Here is a 19,524-nt window from a genome sequence, read left to right as displayed (position 1 = left end):
TGAAAACTGATTGCAATGTCTAGGGTGCGGTAAGGGTGTCCCCATCTTCTCCTACGATCTCGCAACCCATCTAGCCTCAGCTGCCTTCCGACCAAGCCAGGCCGACAGCCGCCCCGCTTTATCCCTAGTGTCGTACACACGGTGTTGGTGGGACAGGATCATGGCCCTGGTTTCTTGCTGTGGCAATGACTAGTATTCTCTACATACTAGTGCAATCTTACACAGGACAGTGGGATTGACAGCACACCTTAAACTGTCTGACCCCAGCCTTACTGTTACAAAACGATTAACCCTGGGCATAGGACTACGCTACGCTCATGTAGTTTGCGTAGTTTGAGCTACTTGCTATGCGAATTGCACGTAGCACTGTGCAAAAACGTATAGAGGGCATTTTTTGCTTGCTCGCGGTCCTCAACGTTAAGTTGGTGACCGCGAGCTAGCAAAATCAACAACCCGGCGAGACTTTTTTCTCGTTCGCGATCAGCAACATCAAGTTGCCGAAAGCGAGAGTGGAAAATATACCTCCCGGCGATATTCTCAACGCGGGGAGGTCAGGTTTCTCATTGCTAGTGGTCGCGTATGCTCGAAACCGCTCGCCATGAGAAACTACCAGTCCACGTTGAGAAAGCTGCCGCTTGAGTACAAATCTACTTGCGCAGCAGAAAACGACCGCTTGCACTGCGCAAGATGCCGTTTGCAATGATTGCACAGTGCGGACAAGCATCCGGCACTGAGCAATCAGTGCGAACAGCATTTTCCCTACCGCACTACGCAGTCCGCGTAGCTACACATAGCTTGCGTAGTACGAAGTGCACTTTGCATTGCTACGCGTAGAGCAACTACGCCCAGGGTTAAAAACGAAACTGAACTACAAGTGGGGTATATAAGTTATTACATTACTTTTTGTATATAGTGAATGTTGGTCTCCGAACTCCTCTTACTATGTTTGGGTTAGCCTACTTCGTTTTCAGAAATAACCTTTCTAAACTGTGAGGATTAAGCTAGTGAAATTAACTGATATTGCGTTTTAACCTGATACAAGATTTAAGTTTGTCACCAAATACGCATTCTGCTTCATCGGACTGTCTCTTCCAGGAAACTGTGCTTGTTCTAGTTTAACTTATGGAATGATACTGTTAAGTGTTGGCTTGTGAGCCAACTCTTGTTACCGCACATGCCAAAATTCTGAGTTTTATAGAAAACTCTGCGTGCCCACAATTTACTGAGGGCAAATGATTGCTAAATACAGGGCAATTCAGATTATGGTGCATTAGAAAGCTAAAATCATCATCTTATGCCCTATTTTTAATGGCAATGCTCAGAATAGGCAGAATTTATGGCACTCAATAAATTCTGAACCCAAAGGTATCAAATTTGATCAAGTGCAATAAATCCTGTATTAACATAATTAGGCCCAAAACGTTTGCCCTTAATGCTATAAGATCTTGTATTCCTTAAAAGTGAAAAAGCTGCTACAGCTTCATATTTCAGATAACAGTTCACAGGCATAGTTTTGCAAAGCAGCCATGTGGATGTCAGTGCACACCTTCATTACAACGTCTCTGCCTGGTTTCTGTACACTTATTTTACAATGGTAATGAAACTAGGGCACTCATTTATGGGGGTTTGGCGTAGGGCAGTGCAGCAAGTCAGATTGCTGTTCTGTCCTATGTCAAAGTGAAAGGGCAGGAATGCACTGCATTTATGCAATAAGGTGCATTTCTGTCCTTTCACCCTGCGCTGGTGCCGTTTCAACAGCCTAGTGTCTACGCAGGCACCCTTGCACCATGGTGCAAGGGTGCCTGTGTTGCGTGCAGGATTGTTTTTGTGCAGGAAGCAGCACCTTCCTGCACAAAAACAATCCTAAGAGGCATTTTCCTCTTTCTGTGTGCTGCAGAATGCAACACACATAGACCAAGGAAATAAATGAGGAGAAATAAAGTTATTTCTTCTCGTTCACCTTACCTCAAGAGGTTTAAGATTTTGGCACCTCCCCTGATTAGCATTCTCCTGTAAATCTGTGGATGTGTTAAAATCCATGGGTGTTGCATGTGAAAACACACCTTAATCTGCATGGAACACCTCCTGAGCACAGAGTAATGCAACGCAGAGATTTGCGCTGTCTTGCCTTACTCCATATCTATGAGGCCATTCAAATCCACGCAATGTGGCTTTGCATGGCCTCATAGATATGAGTTTGTGATTTGTGCTGCCGGAGTCTCATAAATATGCTCCTAGATTTCTACTTTGCTACTTTCATCTCTTTCATCTCTGAACTCCCTCCCTGAGTTGGGTTAGCACTGATATAGAATTGATTCCAAGCTTGAGAATCCAGTTGTTGTAAACGAATCTAGGACTCTAGTGTAATTTTCCTGATTCATGCCCTTATATAGGTATAACTTATCATATCCTTATATAGGCATAAGAATCATAACCATATTTAGACACAGCCAATGCAGTCTGAATACGGCATGGCTACTTCCACTAAGCTCCTAGAGTACAACGAGTTCTTGAAGACAACCAGCCTTCAGCAGTACGGGAATTTCCCCTGCTTCAGTATTGATTTGTCCCAGAACTCCTGGAGGGTGTAAAAAACTTCGAGTTCTTAGTGACGTTATTATGTCCACCCTTACGTCAAACTCAGCACCTTCCAGGTATAAATATACCCACATCTGCCCTAGCAAACACACAGTAGTTTGGAGCAGATCGACTGACTACTTGCCCGACGCCCTGCTGTAGCGAGTGACGAAGGAAGCCGACCCTCCAGCTGACGCACTGAGAGAGACGCTGTCTTTTCTCCTGCCGAGAAATCCAGCTCCAGTGTTTCCCTGCTACCCTTGCGGGTTACTGGGAGATCGAGTCCTGAGAGAGAGATACAAGACCTCCTTCATTCTATAACCAAGGTACGGAGCTGATTAGACCCTTAGAGAATTTTTGGATAGATTCTTGGCAGAAACTATTTAACTCAAAGCTACACCTCACTTACTTCTTCCCTTGTACTAGACTTAGGTTAGGTACACCGGGGCAGGCATATTTTAGATGCACCAGTTGAGTACTTTTAGTCATTATTAATCATTGTATATATTTTATCTATTTTATGTATCTTATGGCTTAGAAACCATATCATGCTTTTACAGTATTATTTCATAATACTCTTTTTACTGTACGCACTTTACTTAGCAAGTATTACGATTGTAGAAATTCACTTCTCTTGCATGAGAAAGAAGACTGCTCAATAAATAACCTTTTTATTGAAAACGCCTGTCTCTCTATTCCTCTGCAAAAACCCTGGTGAAACGAAGCATGCATGATTGACTGAGTGAAATAGCCATCTATTGTTTCTGCGACTCTGAAGATATATTTCTTATTCTTGGGGAACAAAGTTGTCATGTTATATGGTTGTCAGAAACTAATCCCTTCTTGTTTATTCGAGAAAGTTTCTAGTGACCTCTGAGCTAGCTGGCATTCACAATTAAGTCTAACATATTCATTGGAGACCTAGTCGACTTCAGTCCTACGTCTAAACTATTGTTTATGTTATTCTAATGCGCAGAGCCTATTGGGAATATAGGAACTACACTACATGGTGCCCAACGTTTGGTAAGGCGATAATTTAACACTATATACTAGAGTAACTCAGTCGTGCTTTTCACACAGACCTCTTTTTCCGTAAAAACAATAGACGTCTGGAGTGGGTAAAAGGTTAGTATCCGCCAGAACTAAGTAGGACGAGAATCCTATGTATTAGTTTTTGGTTTATTTAACTTTGAAGGATAGAGTGTTCCAAAATATTGTGCACCTAATCTTTGTTTTCTTGAAACTTGCTCTGCAAACTTTCTGTCAGCAAAATGTCGTAAAGTGAAGACGAAAGGGAGAGAGCTAGAATAGCAACTCAACTAGTCTTAAGCAAAACAACCCGGATGCAGTAATCATCCCGGTAAATGTAAGAAAGGTTGTAACTTACAAACTAATAAATAGTGGAGTATCATCAAGAGGTGGTACAGTTATATTTGTAATAGAGGCACATGAGTATCGGCAGACAGAGGTATTCTATTCATGGATAACTTTTCCAGCAGCAAATGCTGTAACACACGAAGTTCCACTACTACAAAGCAGAGGAACACCCAGCGGAAGACGTTCCTTTCGAGGACGTTGATATTCCACTAACATATCAGGAGCATCAGCTCTGGTTTAATGGCGCCCTACAACATCAAAATTACATTACCAGGCTCGGTCCACTAGGTAGACCAGGAGCTACATGGCCGGTATTAGCTGGTTATACACCACATCCTGACATCGAGAATATGTCAGATAGAGAACTATTAGCTCAGCTGACATAGACAGTTAGTCCAATATGTCATGCAGACTTTAACAGTCCAACCTGCTATAAATATTCCACAGCACACCCCTCGCCAGGGGAATACAAACAAAATTACACCACAGACTATACAATCAGTCATTGGTAAATTACCCGCAAAACGGGAACAAATTCCATTCTGGTTGGCTCAAAAGATTACTCAAATAGAGGCAGTATTCCCTGATAGTACACCTCATGAAAAACACAGAATTCTGGCAATCTGTTTACCAAAGGGGATCGCACCACATGTGGAAACTGTGACACTTGCGGAAGTCGTTGCTTCTACACAAAAACACATGGTTTTCCATCTATGGTGGTTATACCAGACATACTAAGACAGATTCAAAATGAATACGGTCCGGAGCCTGCTTTAAATCTAGGTATGAAATTACTGAAAGATTTTAAACAAGTCTCGGTTATACTACTAGCCAACATAAAAGGACAAGCGGCATCAGTGGCGATCCGCCAAAAATTAAAAGAAACAGATATAGCAGAACAACCTTTTGAACTTGCCAGAATAATTGAAAAATCCTATGAAGAAGTAGGTAGATATAGTTTGGGTGGGAAACCACTAAAACCACAATTAACAGAAATTTCTGAAACATCTTTCATTAAAAAAAGTTTAATTACTCCTAAAAAGAAATGGGAAACTACCAGACAGACTCTTCCTAAAGAGAAACAGTTTCAGTCCAGAGGAAGGTTTCCCCAACGGAGAGATAGATCTCCAGAACGGGGGGTAGGTCTTCACAACTGGAGCCCTCTGAGAAAAGATATAACCTCAGAAATAGGGATAATTTGAAAAAACCTGACAGATATCAAGATAATGATACACGTCCCTCTCGATCTTTTAGACTTCCTCGCTGAAATCAGAAAGAAGAGGACGGACAGATTATAAAGAAGAGCCCGTCAAGTCCAAAGACAAGGAACCAGCTCACCAAAGTAAAAAATCTCAAGGTAGCAAGCATAAAGATAAAACATGCAGAGGATCTTGAGGACACAACTCAAGAACGGAGAGTGGGCCCAGACAATGCTAGACAGCGCAGCAGAAGTGACCATAGCTCGCAAGATCCTGATGAATCTTCTGGAGACAGTGGACACAAATGAGTACATTCAGGTGGAAACTGCAGACACCAGAGTTGGTGTACCCCATAAATTATATGAAAGAACATTGCGTATAGAAGGGGACATAACTAGGAAAATAAGAACTCTCTTTTGGGAGAAGCTATCTAAAGGCTATGATATTCTCCCAGCTGAAAAAGACCGGCCACCAGAATTTGTTAGGGAGTGACCACATGGCGAAGAAATGATTATGCCTGCCTTCTCAAATCATATTCAAATTCACAAAAAATATACATATGCTAGAAAATGGGCAGTGGCTCAAGCCCCTGCATTATATAAAAATCATGTAGGTTGGGATGAGGAATCCCCTCACCATAGAATTCAGTTAAAAAAATCAACCTACTGCACAAAGACAGTATCCTGTTAAGCAAGAAGCTAAAAAACAAGTCGGGGAGATCTTAGATCAACTTGAGTACCAGGGGGTGATTGAAACTTGCACCTCACAAATGAACAATCCTTTGTTTCCTGTCTCCAAACCAAACAATTCATATCGTCTAGTATTGGACTACAGAAACTTAAACTTTTGTTGCAAAACATTTGCAGTACAAAATTCACACATTGCAGCACTGATGACTAACATCGTGCGCAAAAAAAGTAAAACAACATTAGAAATTTCAAATAGTTTCTTCTGTCAAAACATTACACCAGAAAGCAGGTATTTGACCACTTTCTTAAGTATGGGGGCCCAGGAGCAATTTTGCCGTCTCCCCCAGGGATTCAAGAATAGCCCAGGATTATTTTCAGCCAGAGTAGCAGAGTTACTACAAATGTATGATGATGAGGCATTATCTTATGTCGATGACATCTATCTAACAGACGATGATTTGGACTGGCACTTGAAAAGAGTGAACACCATTATACTTGGGTTCGGATCTGAAGGGTACAAATTCAACTTTAGAAAATCACGGATTGCCCACCTCACTGTCCTATTTCTAGGATATGAGTTATCAAGTGAAGGGAAAAGACTGGTTGCCAATTTCTTAGAAAAATGTGCACAGCTCCAATCTCCAAAAATGCTGAAAAACTTACAATCAATTCTAGGTTTCCTGAATTTTGGAAGAACTTACGTTCTGAATTACGCAGAGAGGTTAACCCTCTCTACGAATTAATAAAACCTGATTTCAAACCAACTAATTGGACTCAAACTCACACAGAAATTTTACAAACAGACAAGTTAGCAAAAATAAAGCTTCAAACACGCGTAAATGAACGAAACCCTGTAATCCGAGTCATCCCAGGAAGATGCGGATTCACGTACCTGACCTATAACGAAGGTGAAACGGTACCAATAGCTTACAAATCACACTTGTACACACAAACTGAAATAAAATTCACTTCAACTGAGAAAATTCTGACAGCGGTTCAAACTGCTATAGCAAAATAAAGAGCCCTCGCACAGGGAAAACGCATATCGGTCATTACACCTGTACCTGCCCTGGAGGCAGTAACAAGAGCGAGCATTCCAAATGCTAAAGCTTTACATTCAAGATGGATACAATGGGTTAATTCTCTTGCTGCAACAGACGTTGAATAAGTTTTTGACTCTAGCTTGAAAACACAAGAATTTCTCCAATACGAGTACGAATGTCCTCTGCCGACCAAAATTCTGCCTCTGGAACATTACGGCTGTATAATATATACAGACGAATCAGCACAATGCTGGATTGTGGATAAACAAGTATACAATGCTGCATGTGCGATTGTAAAAGGTCGATGGCACATAGGTAAATTCAGAACAATGGTCACTAAAACTCAATCACTCAGAGACTGTACAGCTCAGCGAGCTGAACCACAGGCTCTCAAGATGGCGCTTGAGAATGCCGATCTCAAATTCCCCACACTAATAGTGTGCGATTCGTATTACTGCGTCCAGTCTTACAATGAATACTTGCAGAACTGGGTTCAAAACGGTTTCAAAGATGCGACAGGTGGCACAATAAAGCATAAAATGCTTTGGGAACAATTAGTTCTTTTACAGAAAGAACTACAAAAGACTCACGTGATCCATACACTGAGTCATCAACGTGATGGCGTTCACGTTGCAGGAAATTCATTGGCTGATGAAGCCGCAAAGGCAGCTGTCCACACGGCTTCCATAGCTACAATTAAGCGTTCTAAAAAAAAGAATAGACGGTGAAACGCTACTAGCACTAAAAGCCTCAATGGAAGGCAACTATGCGGCATTACCTCTAAATTATCCACTCGGAAATACATACATAATTGATAAAAACTCTGTTCCTTCTGCTCAAATCCCTGGAGTGGGGGACAGAGTAATTCCAAACAGGAAACGGAGGGCTTACTTGGTTCAAGAAGCACATATGGGAGAGGGTCTGAGGCACCAAGGGATCTTAACTTCTCTAATAGAATTACAAATGCAGTACTGGTGGCCGGGAATGAGTGTGAAATTTATAACTTTGCAATTGATTGCCAAAACTGCAACAGAGATCGCAGTTATGAACCGGACCAGGTAACTGACAATAGCACAGTCAGTCCAGCCCAGACACCTCTGTTAGATAACATTGGACTGTCTACACGCAGGCGTCCCTACGGACGGATGCGGCCCCACAGCTACTAAGACAAGATTCATTTGGATGTGGCCCCAGCACTCGGCTGACGCCAGAACTGTTATAAAAGATTTGCGAGTCTTTATCGGCACATATGCAATCGGCACGCTACATTCTGACCAGGGTCCTGCGTTTAGCTCTCGAGCTTACAAAGATGCCATGGCCAGCTTGGGCGTTGCATTGCGGTACTCTAGTCCCTTCCATCCTGAGGGTAATGCGGTAGTGGAAAGAAAAATCCGTGCCATAAAGCAATCTGTAACAGCAAGGGTATTAGGCTCGGGTGATGGGTGGGTCAAACATCTAATAAATGTCCAACGTAGTCCTAATAATCTGCCAAGAAATTCTCTGGGTGGAATCACTCCGTATGAACTTTTGTTTGGTACTAGAATGATAATTGAAGACCTCGATAGTCAGATTTCAGTGGTGGAACAAAAACCCTTTGATATCAAATGATCGTTTGGCTGTTTTACAGGACTTAAATGAAACAAGAAGAAGTCTGAGTAACACAAAGCTAAAGCCAACGGCCACTGAATAAAAACCACCTGTCCCAGCAAGACCTGTCTGGATTACAAAGATTGGGGATCTGGTCAGAGAAAAGATCGCGGTGAAGAAGGAATTTGGGCCTTCTTACAGAAAAGCAGTACCTGTCTTAGTAATCCACGGAACAAGATCATTAGTACTACCGCCCCTTGCTGGTAAAAAGGAGAACAGAGTTGTATCAATCGACCTGGTAAAACCACAATTATGTGGTCAATAATAAGTAGTAGGCCCAGTGGACTTCCAAGATGTAGCAGAAGACCAAACCTTGCTACAATTCAAGAGGTCCAAACTGAAAGACTAATCACATTTGATAAACTTGCAGTGAATAAAGAAGGACTATGCAACAAAGCCATGGAACTTGTGCCTCTTGAAACCCAAATTACAACAGTTTGTCAAGAAACACCTGTCTACAATGATGTAGCCTCTGACTATACTGAAATGACAAAGGAAGAAGCAACTACAAAGATTAATAACAATCCTGATGCGATTCCAACAATTTCGATGACTTTTCTGAAGATCCCAGTGAACATGAAGAAAAGCCAGAAAATGAAACTTTCAAAAGAAAAAATTACAGAACTCTTTCATCAACTTGGAGAAATATATCTGATTTCACCATGGATTGAATTGTGGATTGTGCTAGGTGTACTTTTCCTCCTGCTCTGGCTCATTTTGGTTTTAAGCTTGGGAAGAATGATTGATGGAAAATACAGTACAATGGACACAGCAAGTCAGAAAATCAACTTGGTCCTAAAACCTCACAAGTCATCTCATGTTGAAAAAAGAGATCTGTCATCAGTAAACATCACAGCCATTCCTATACCTGGTGGTGTAGCATGGGACACTACTGATTACGACATCTATGGCCCGGTGGAACTATTGTAGTATCCTCATCAGTTCAAGGCTTCTTTAAGTGACTTTGACTCACCGAGCACTTTCTCTGATGATTGGGACTTTGAGACTATTAATAATATGATGTCTGATTTACAAATGTCAGCAAAATTTACAGATCATGATTATTTAGAAGGTTCGTCGGATTATGAAGAAATGTATTGCTTTAATCATTATGGGCACCACTATTTGCATAAATCTGCAAAACCTAGAAATGTTTTTACTTACAATCAATGGGAACATTGTCCAACACCGCCAAAAGGCAGCTCGAAAACATTTTATGAGAAATTTCCATACTTCTCAGGGTTTAATATCACAGATCCAGAAACGTTTTATTTAAAAAATGTGAATAAGACAGGAATGAAAAATATGTTGACCAATACAAAACAGATATATTCTGCAAAATTTTATGAACAGTTGTCTACATTTGGTTTTGAATTCTGGAAAGACTACATTGAAACAAAAACAATCTGGGGTTCAAAAGATTGGCAAGTACAGGGATTAGAATCATTATTCAGAGCCTGCATGATCCCAGAACAAATAATATTCCTGAATGACACCATTCAACAAACAACCTGTCTTGGCCTAGCCATGATAAAATATTTAAACAACCCATCTATACCAAAGCCTATGCCTGATAGTAATGGTACTACAAATGAGGGGTTAGACAAATCCCATATTCTACACCAAAAATAGAACTAATCCTGATTGGAAAAATGGTTGATCTGGCCCACAGACACTAATAACTGTCAAGATAGATTCCTGAACAAAACACAGGGGTTCAAACAGAACAGGCCAGACCCAAGATATTCCCAGAGACAACATCCAGGGATAATAACAACGTACAGTGTAGGAAAACTATGCCTCGAATGGCTACAGAAATCCACACTACCTGAAATTAAGCAACACTTGACCTTACTTAAAGAAGGTGCTGACTTGCGGGATTTCTTATTGGGACCTCACAAACAGTGTCAAAAACGTTTCACATACGCCGGTATATATGCTGCTTAAAACGAAGCTTGGAAAGTAACACAAATTGAAACTGCTGAAAAAATACGAAAATCTTTTCTTATTAATTTGGAAAAAACACTCTCTGTAGTGGACAATGAGTTAACGACTCTGTCCTCCAGAATGTATTCTTTGGACAGCATTGTATCATCTGCTATTGATATAATAGAACAGGATATGCTAATGTTACAACATGGCCAGTCCCAATTATGTTCTATTGTACAATTAGGCTGGACGTTACAAAATCTGCGTTCAGGCTATGTGCCTTGGCGTCTAATCAACACAACGCCATTATTTTCTATCTTTAACCTTACAGATAAACAAATCTCTTTGGCACAAAGAGGAGCAGACTATACGGTGCTGAGCATTGAAAAACTAGAAAGATTACCATTAACAGTTTCCGAGAAGCCTGTCATTGAATGGATAATACATGGTACCATGACAATACCAATAACGACATTCCAGTTTCAATATTGCCTACAGCATATACCAGCGGGCCTGTATGAAAGGTTGGGTAAAGGATACATTAAGTCGACCTGGAATTTACCTTAGACACATAGATGTTGGAGTGGGGGAAAAAAAGAGGTATTTCTTAGTGGTAACAATTGTAAATACTCACTAAGTGGTACACTTCTGTGTCAAGGAATTAATTTACATGGAGTCTGTGAGGGTTCTTCTAATGACCTTTCTTGCCACCTGCACGGCACCCCTGCCACACAAATAGAACCTGTTTTCAGGCAGCTTTCCAACGGCAGCTTCGTTATGTTAAGTGACCACATCTGTTGTGGCATGTTGCCAGAAACAACCTATCTCGTTAGTGTTACATCCAGGGTCACTTGTTGTATGCAAGTATTGTATCCAAACAGCAAGCCAGACAAGGAGGCAACAATATGGCCTTCACTGAACATCTCTTCTATTCGAATTGACACATTAAGCAGAATGAAAGCCATTCTTTTACAAAAAACTGTGCCTTTGACCTCGTCTAGAGAAACGTATGATCAGCAAGTTGCAAGAACTTCAGCAGAGATACATACATTATTATCAGAAAACTGCCCCGTACATTTCATAGAAATGTTAGGTCAAATTTTAAACATGTCAGACACCAGTGGCATCACACATGTATTTAAGACAATTTTTTCGGAACTGTTAGCACCCTTTGAAGCACTCCTGAGCATTTTCCTGAATTTCGTGCACTCTGTGTTCGGTGGCCTGCCTCTCATGTTGGGACTCGTAGCAGGAATTCTATTTTTATTTCTTCTGCTCTGATATGGCAAGTCCAGTCACCAGCGATACCCAGATTACCATGGAACAAACGATCCAGGCAATGCGGTACCGAAATAGGATAACACAGGTCCTCGGCTTGGCTCGTCTAAGAGATCCGAATGCCACATGGTTTCTATCATTCAGACCAATCTGGCGAGATTGCATCTTACCTGTTCTACGATGCCTGCTCTGCGGAGAAGAATACGTGTTAGACATTTGTCTCTCACTACCATCAGCAGTACCTATGGATGTCGATACTTTGCTTGGTTCGGTAACGGCTCATGCAACGTGTTGTCCCCAGCGGCTACCAATTATGATGACGGCATTCGTTGAGACCTCACCAACACGACTAGGTGGCGGTGAGGTACAAGATGAAAGCGGCACGCAGGTACAACTTTCTGTGAACATTGCTGATCCAGATAACGCTTACGGTAATGCATCTCACATATGCCCTATTTCTACTTTTTCGGAAATGGCCCAACTTTCACCTACTGTGGTAGATAAATTCTTTGCCAGCCTACCTGAGTTAATGTTTTCTAATAACAACGAGAATAACTCTTGAAAAATAAGCACACAGCGTTCCCTGAACTTTGATTTCGGCCTTCAGTTTTGATAAACAGAACTTCTAAAAATGTTGAACTATTTTTTTACTACAACGAAATTATTTTTCTCATTACCAAAATATTTACCTTTTTTGGCGCAGAGTAATCTGCTTAATGTAGAACTATTCTTAGAGAACAAGATTTCTATTTTTGAAACCTAGAGACAATATTTAAACTTAGCCTCTAGCACATGTACAGTCTTATATAAATCTGTGATGAAATGGTCTCGACCTTCTCTTCTGTATTAAGAGCTATTTCATAAATGTAATTTCGTGAATCATTCAGTCAGCATTTCAAATGTAAAACTATATGCATTGTTTGAATGATACCACTGCTTAGAAAACTTACAGTACAATACTCATTTTTCGTGTACAACCATTTCAAATGCATTTTTATGCATTTTTGGGGTGGGATTGTAAACACATGCTTAGAAATGTTATAACTGCTCAGTATTTAGTAAAGATGGACATTTTACGTGGAGTGGATGTTGTAAACAAATCTAGGACTCTAGTGTAATTTTCCTGATTCATGCCCTTATATAGGTATAACTTATCATATCCTTATATAGGCATAAGAATCATAACCATATTTAGACACAGCCAATGCAATCTGAATACTGCATGGCTACTTCCACTAAGCTCCTAGAGTACAACGAGTTCTTGAAGACAACCAGCCTTCAGCCGTACGCGACTTACCTCTGCCTCAGTATTGATTTGTCCCAGAACTCCTGGAGCGTGTAAAGAACTTCGAGTTCTTAGTGACGTTATTATTTCCACCCTTACGTCAAACTCGGCACCTTCGAGGTATAAATATACCCACATCTGCCCTAGCAAACACACTGTGGTTTGGAGCAGATCGACTAACTACTTGCCCGACGCCCTGCTGTAGCGAGTGCCGAAGGAAGCCGGCCCTCCAGCTGATGCACTGAGAGAGACGCTGTCTTTTCTCCTGCTGAGAAATCCAGCTCCAGTGTTTCCCTGCTGCCCTTGCGGGTTACTGGGAGATCGAGTCCTGAGAGAGAGATACAAGACCTCCTTCATTCTATAACCAAGGTACGGAGGTGATTAGACCCTTAGAGAATTCTTGGATAGATTCTTGGCAGAAACTATTTAACTCAAAGCTACACCTCACTTACTTCTTCCCTTGTACTAGACTTAGGTTAGGTACACCGGGGTAGGCGTATTTTAGATGCACCAGTTGAGTACTTTTAGTCATTATTTATCATTGTATGTATTATCTATTTTATGTATCTTATGGCTTAGAAACCATATCATGCTTTTACAGTATTATTTCATAATACTCTTTTTACTGTACGCACTTTACTTCATAGCAAGTATTGCGATTGTAGCAATTCACTTCTCTTGCATGAGAAAGAAGACTGCTCAATAAATAACCTTTTTATTGAAATTGCCCGTCTCTCTATTTCTCTGCAAAAACCCTGGTGAAACGAAGCATGCACGATTGACTGAGTGAAATAGCCATCTATTGTTTCCACGACTCTGAAGATATATTTCTTATTCTTGGGGAACAAAGTTGTCATGTTAAATGGTTGTCAGAAACTAATCCCTTCTTGTTTATTCGAGAAAGTTTCTAGTGACCTCTGAGCTAGCTGGCATTCACAATTAAGTCTAACATATTCAATAGAGACCTAGTCGACTTCAGTCCTACGTCTAAACTATTGTGTATGTTATTCCAATGCGCAGAGCCTATTGGGAATATAGGAACTACACTACACAGTCATTGCAGTAATAAGAAGGCAGTTTTAATTTAACATGAACCCTGGTGCATGTGCTGTTCAGAGAGTTTCCACTTAAAATCCTCCCTTTTGTTGCAGGACACAAGTCTGCCCAATAAGAGATGACAACTACACCGTGGGGGTCACTGACATGTACAGAGTTTTTTACCTTAGTTAAAATATAAATATCTTACCAGTGATAGAGCAAGGTTTCATATGTAAAAGAAACTTGCTTGGATTCCGCCCTCTCGAAATAACATATAACTTATTAGCCAACATGTTTTGTAAGTACTAATAATTGCACCACAAAACATTTCAGTACCGAAGTGAAGCTTGTCTATGTCCTTTACTAACAAGTAATCGAGTGTCTTAAAATGGCTGCCGAAAACACGGGAACTCTTCTGCGCATGCGTCTACTGCATCTACGTAGTATGAACTCTTTGCTTTTGGTGGGAATTCTTTGCAGCTGCGCAGTAGCATCTAAGAAGGCTGCTTCAAACTTCACATGCTAATGCATATGCTTTTGCTTAAACTAAACCTCGTGTGTCTTGCTAGTTATTAATGCAATAGTAAAAATAAAGTAATGGGGTTAGAGTAGAAATAAGTGATATACAGTACATTCATTTATGTTTGTATTCTAATGTCTCTCTCTTTGACTTTATAGCTCGTATTTGGGCCTGAAGAGTGTCTGTATTTTCCATCTTGGATTTGCGGTGCACGCACACACTGAAACTTGAAAGCCTTGAATTCATTGACATTGAAACCCTGCCAAGTCCCATTTTACCAGCGATGCACCTGGGAACCTCACCTCCGGACCCGGAGATAGGAATAAAATAAAATAAAATGTTATACATTGTATATGAAACTAAATGAAATAATGCTGGGTGGAAGAAAAACATGGGAAAGTAAAATTATGGGCAGGAATCTAGCCTAATTAAAATAAAGGAAAATGACCTCATACTGGTATGGTGTGATGACCTCTCCCCGTCTTTCTGAACAATCAAATAAAGGGAATACAAACATTTTCAACATTGGGGGTGGTACATGCCCTGGAAATGGTATAACTAAGGTAGGCTTAGTCAGTTAGATTGTCCGACTGGTGACAGACCTTTCACTGACCCAACGTATGCTGAAGAAGAATCATGGATGCCGTAGACCTCAGAGGGCTGGTCGAGCACTCTGAAAGAAGAATCAAGAGTTTTTCTGAAGGAGAAGACTCTGTGCTAGAGAAGGGGAATGAGAGTAGCTGCAGAGAGGGGTGTGACGCTGGCGTTGCACTTAGTTGAGGTTACCTGTCCTGTCCTGTTGGCTCCTGTTTAGTCGGGAGCCCTTTCTTTCAAGTCCTTGGCCAGGAGTTGGTTCTTGCACCATTCTAGGTAAATATAAATCTGTGTGGTATGTCCTTGTATTGTTTCCTTTTCTCACCCTTCCCAGGTACCAATGTCTAAAAGTAATTTAGCTAATTCTCTAAAGATTTTTTCTTTGATCTTTATTTTTCTACTTGAAAAGTCTTTAATTGCTCTGTATTGGTACTTGACTCACAAAATATTGCATAGATAAAGTATTTAAAACTTCCCCCAAATCTGTGGTTATTTTATGATAAGGTGAATTGTTATGCTACCTATTATTCTAACAGCCAGATCCAATCACCTAAGTGATTAAAATAGGTAAAGTGACAAGGAATTGGTAAGTTATGATGTTCAGGTAAAAAATATAAAACCACTGATAGGCAGGGAAAATAGATTACCGGTTTAAGGTGTGTATGTTTATGGGCCCAGGTAAGTATGGTATTAGAAAATATCCCGAACTGGTAATCTCGCTCCATCACCAGCAATGATACAGTGTTAATTATATGCTTTGAGTCAGTTTAGCAGTTTTCCCACATTTCCCATCTCCCACCCGAATACATTGCATTTCATCACACTTCGTTCAGTCTCACCTCCGTTGCTGATATCCCCCCAGCCAGTGGCCCAACAGTTCATTCCGCTGGGGAACTGGACCTCCGGAGCCGGCAGGCAGATCGGAAGGATGTAGTCGGTGAAACCCACAGGGGTCGACAACTGCAGCAGGGCGAGATCCCCCGGTGACCTGGAGCCACCATCGAAATAGTTGTTTAAGAAGATCAGCTGAACACTGGAGTACACCTGGTGCGAGTTCCACAGTGAAAGAGAGTGTGCACCCAAGAAGACACTGAGATAGTAGGGATAATCTCTGAAACTGAGAAGAGAGGTTAATGCCACATGAGTTTGAGGTTCTTACTACTCCCATTACTACTTGAATGTCAGACATCTTTCAACTCTTGATGACAGCTCTGCATATCTGCACTTTCTGCCCTGCATCTCTGTTTGAACCTTGCACTGTCCCAACTCAAAAATCCAACTTTGTCCAGGATTTCACTCTGGATTATTTTATTGTACCTTTCCAGTCACTTACCATTTATCAAACCATCAGCTTTGTTTCTTACCTTTTTACTGCAGTGCATGTACGCTTCTTTCTGAAACAATCTCTCTTTTTCTTAGATACCTCACCCTCTATAATTGTTCAAACCCTCCTTAAAAACTCCACACTGAAGGCCTCAACTCATTGCATCTTCAGCTAAACTGAGCACCTTGGATGTCACATCACCTCTCTCTCATTAACTCAGATAACAACTAGCGCCTTTCTAAATAATGCTGTTATCAATTCACAAATACTACTCTACCCCCTTCCCCCTTTACCTAGCAGCTAACTTTCATCAGTGTCTTTCGTCTTAGCACCTCCTCGCCTTATCGTTTCTCCAAAGTTCTCCTTTGTTTCTAAGCTGAATTCACCAACTATGTGACATATAAAATAACCTCTGCAAGCTGTATTTTCTCTGGTTCTGTTGCAATATCTTCAACACAACGCCAGCGTATTCACGCTTATTTCAATCTTTTAATTTTGAGCAGGCTTTGAAGAGCCCCCTATTGGCCTTCAGCCTGCTTAATGCCTCAATTTTGCTTCTTCTTGCTCACCTAAACTGCCATCTTTAGTCTATCTCTTTCTTCAAACTCACCCCCTAACTCTTTCATATATGAGTTGATTTCTCTGTTATTTAGATAACCGTCTCTTGACTATTACATCCCTTCTAACTGCTGTCCCATCTCACCCTTATCTATGGCATACATAAACCACTATTGCATCTATGCACTCATGTCTTACTTTGTCTATTTAATATACATTTCAGCCTCCACTCTCCAATAAAAATGCTCTTCTTGTGTTAGAATCAGCTCACATTGACCCAGCATGCCTACAGCCCCACTCTCCTCATTCTTCTCATCCTCAGAGCTTGCAGAAAGCTGGAGAAATCTTGGAGACTCTCGCGCAGCACTGTCGATAGAGATAGGTATAGCTCAGCAATGAGACTCTATCATAAAAACATCAGAGCTGCCCGTAAGTCCCATATTATCTCCCAACTCTCTGGGGCCGGTAACGACCCCAAAATGTTGTACCAGGTGCTCTGCACATTTACCAAGCCTGTCGCTTGCGACAGTGCAGAAGTGCTAACCCAAAAACTGTGCGATGACACGGCCGGTTTTTTCTCGGATAAAATTGATGCCATTTACCATAAAATCTCCCAATCAAGCACATCCGTGGATGATAATGTCCCCTCTTCCAGTTTTCAGCCTGGAACAGCTTGTGCTGCCCCAGCCTCACTATCATTCATCCCTGAGATCACCTTAGATCAGGTCAACTCTCTGATTGGGACCATTAAGTCAGGCAGCCCAGTAGACCTCGTACCTGCCCGGGTCATGCACCTCATTGGGAGTGTCCTCAGCCCCTGCATTCGGACGGTGATCAACCGCTCCCTATCTGAGGGACTGGTCCCCCGGGTGTGGAAGGAGGCCATAGTCAAGCCTATCAGGAAGAACACCGCTATCCCTTGGTCAGACATGACCAACCTGAGGCCAATCTCCCTTCTGCCATTCATCGGCAAATTGACGGAGAAGCATGTCAATCACCATCTCTCCATCTTCATTGAGCAGACTGGCAGCTTAGACCATTCTCAGTCCGGGTTCAGGCCTAGGCATGGTACTGAGACCGCCCTCCTCTCCGTTACGGATGCCATACGCATGTCCCTGGACAGAGGGCTGTCTGTGGTGTTGGTGCTGCTGGACTTGTCCGCAGCATTCGACACCATATCCCACGCCATTCTCCTTACCAGATTAAAGGAGACAGGCATTGACAAATCTGCCCTGGCATGGTTTACCAGCTTTCTTTCAGAGCGGACTCAGAAGGTGAACATGGGCTCCTTTAGTTCCACCTCGGCTAACATCATCAGAGGAGTCCCGCAGGGCTCATGTCTTAGCCCTACGTTGTTTAACGTATATGTCTCCTCTCTGGCCAACATGACAAGGTCCTTTGGGTTCATGCCTATCTCCTACGCTGACGACACGCAGCTGCTGTTTACTTTTAAGACCTTTACTCCTGAGATTAGACAAGCTTTCTCCAACGGCATGACTGCAATCGCCAGCTGGATGGCCAAAAACTTTCTACAGTGCAATGTGGGAAAGTCTGAGGTCATGTTATTCGGAGAGGCGAGAATCCTCTGGACCCCAGACTGGTGGCCTCCAAGCTTGGGACAGGCTCCGCTCCCCAAACAGGTAGTAAAGAACCTGGGGGTGCGTCTAGACCAGGACCTCACCCTTTTTCACCATGCCAGCACCACTGCAGGGTCCTGCTTCCACATTATCGGCCTCCTTCGGAAGGTGTTCCCCCTTCTACCCGACGATACCCGGAAGACCCTGGTCCAGGCCCTCGTTTTGAGCCGCCTGGACTATTGTAATGGCTTACTCCTAGCTGCCAATGAGGGAGTGCTCAATAAACTACAGGTGGTGCAGAACACCGCAGCACGGCTGGTGACCAACACCCCCCCCCAGAACACCGTCCCTCCCCCTCCTTAAGGCCCTTCATTGGCTTCCTATCCGGAAACGGGTAGAATTCAAGATCAGCTGTGTGATACACAAAAGTTTACACAATCTGGGACCACATTACTTGACAGACAAATTTGTTTACCACCGCCCATCCCGCATCCTCAGGTCCTCTAACCAACAGCTGCTTCAGGTTCCTAGACATTATAAGACCAGACAGGGAGGCCGTGCCCTCTCCATCATGGGTCCTCGTCTATGGAACAACCTCCCCCTCTCCCTCAGAGAATGCCAGAGTCACTCAGCTTTCAGGAAACGCCTAAAGACTGTACTATTCTAGGAGGAGCTCTTCGACCTGTTCACCTCACAGCACCGCGCGGAGATACACCTTCGGGTGTGATGCCGGCGCGTAACAAGCCTATAAATAAATAAATAAATAAATTCTGTCCTGCCTTACTTTATCTCAATCTATTACCAGGATTGGCCAGCCCCTCTACTCCTTGCTTCTCTTTCGTTCTTTGATCTCTCTGGTTCTGCACTTCCCTGGTTAATATCCCCATCA

The 19,524-nt window shown here is 42.1% G+C and overlaps 1 protein-coding gene across 2 annotated transcripts in view; it reads right to left on the bottom strand.

Moving 5' to 3' along the window:
• Positions 1–19,524, bottom strand: part of LOC147703583 (uncharacterized) — a 1,699,045-nt gene that overhangs the window by 69,442 nt on the left and 1,610,079 nt on the right. For both annotated transcript variants that reach the window (XM_086931923.1, XM_086931924.1), the window contains exon 26: positions 16,016–16,293. In XM_086931923.1, the coding sequence (XP_086788049.1) occupies positions 16,016–16,293 (278 nt within the window). The remainder of the gene's footprint in view (positions 1–16,015; positions 16,294–19,524) is intronic.

This window comes from Lissotriton vulgaris, chromosome 7, assembly GCF_964263255.1.
Source record: "Lissotriton vulgaris chromosome 7, aLisVul1.2, whole genome shotgun sequence".
Lineage (NCBI taxonomy): Eukaryota > Metazoa > Chordata > Amphibia > Caudata > Salamandridae > Lissotriton > Lissotriton vulgaris.
The sequence above is the reverse complement of the archived record's forward strand: the minus strand, read 5'-3'. Positions and strand labels throughout refer to the sequence as shown.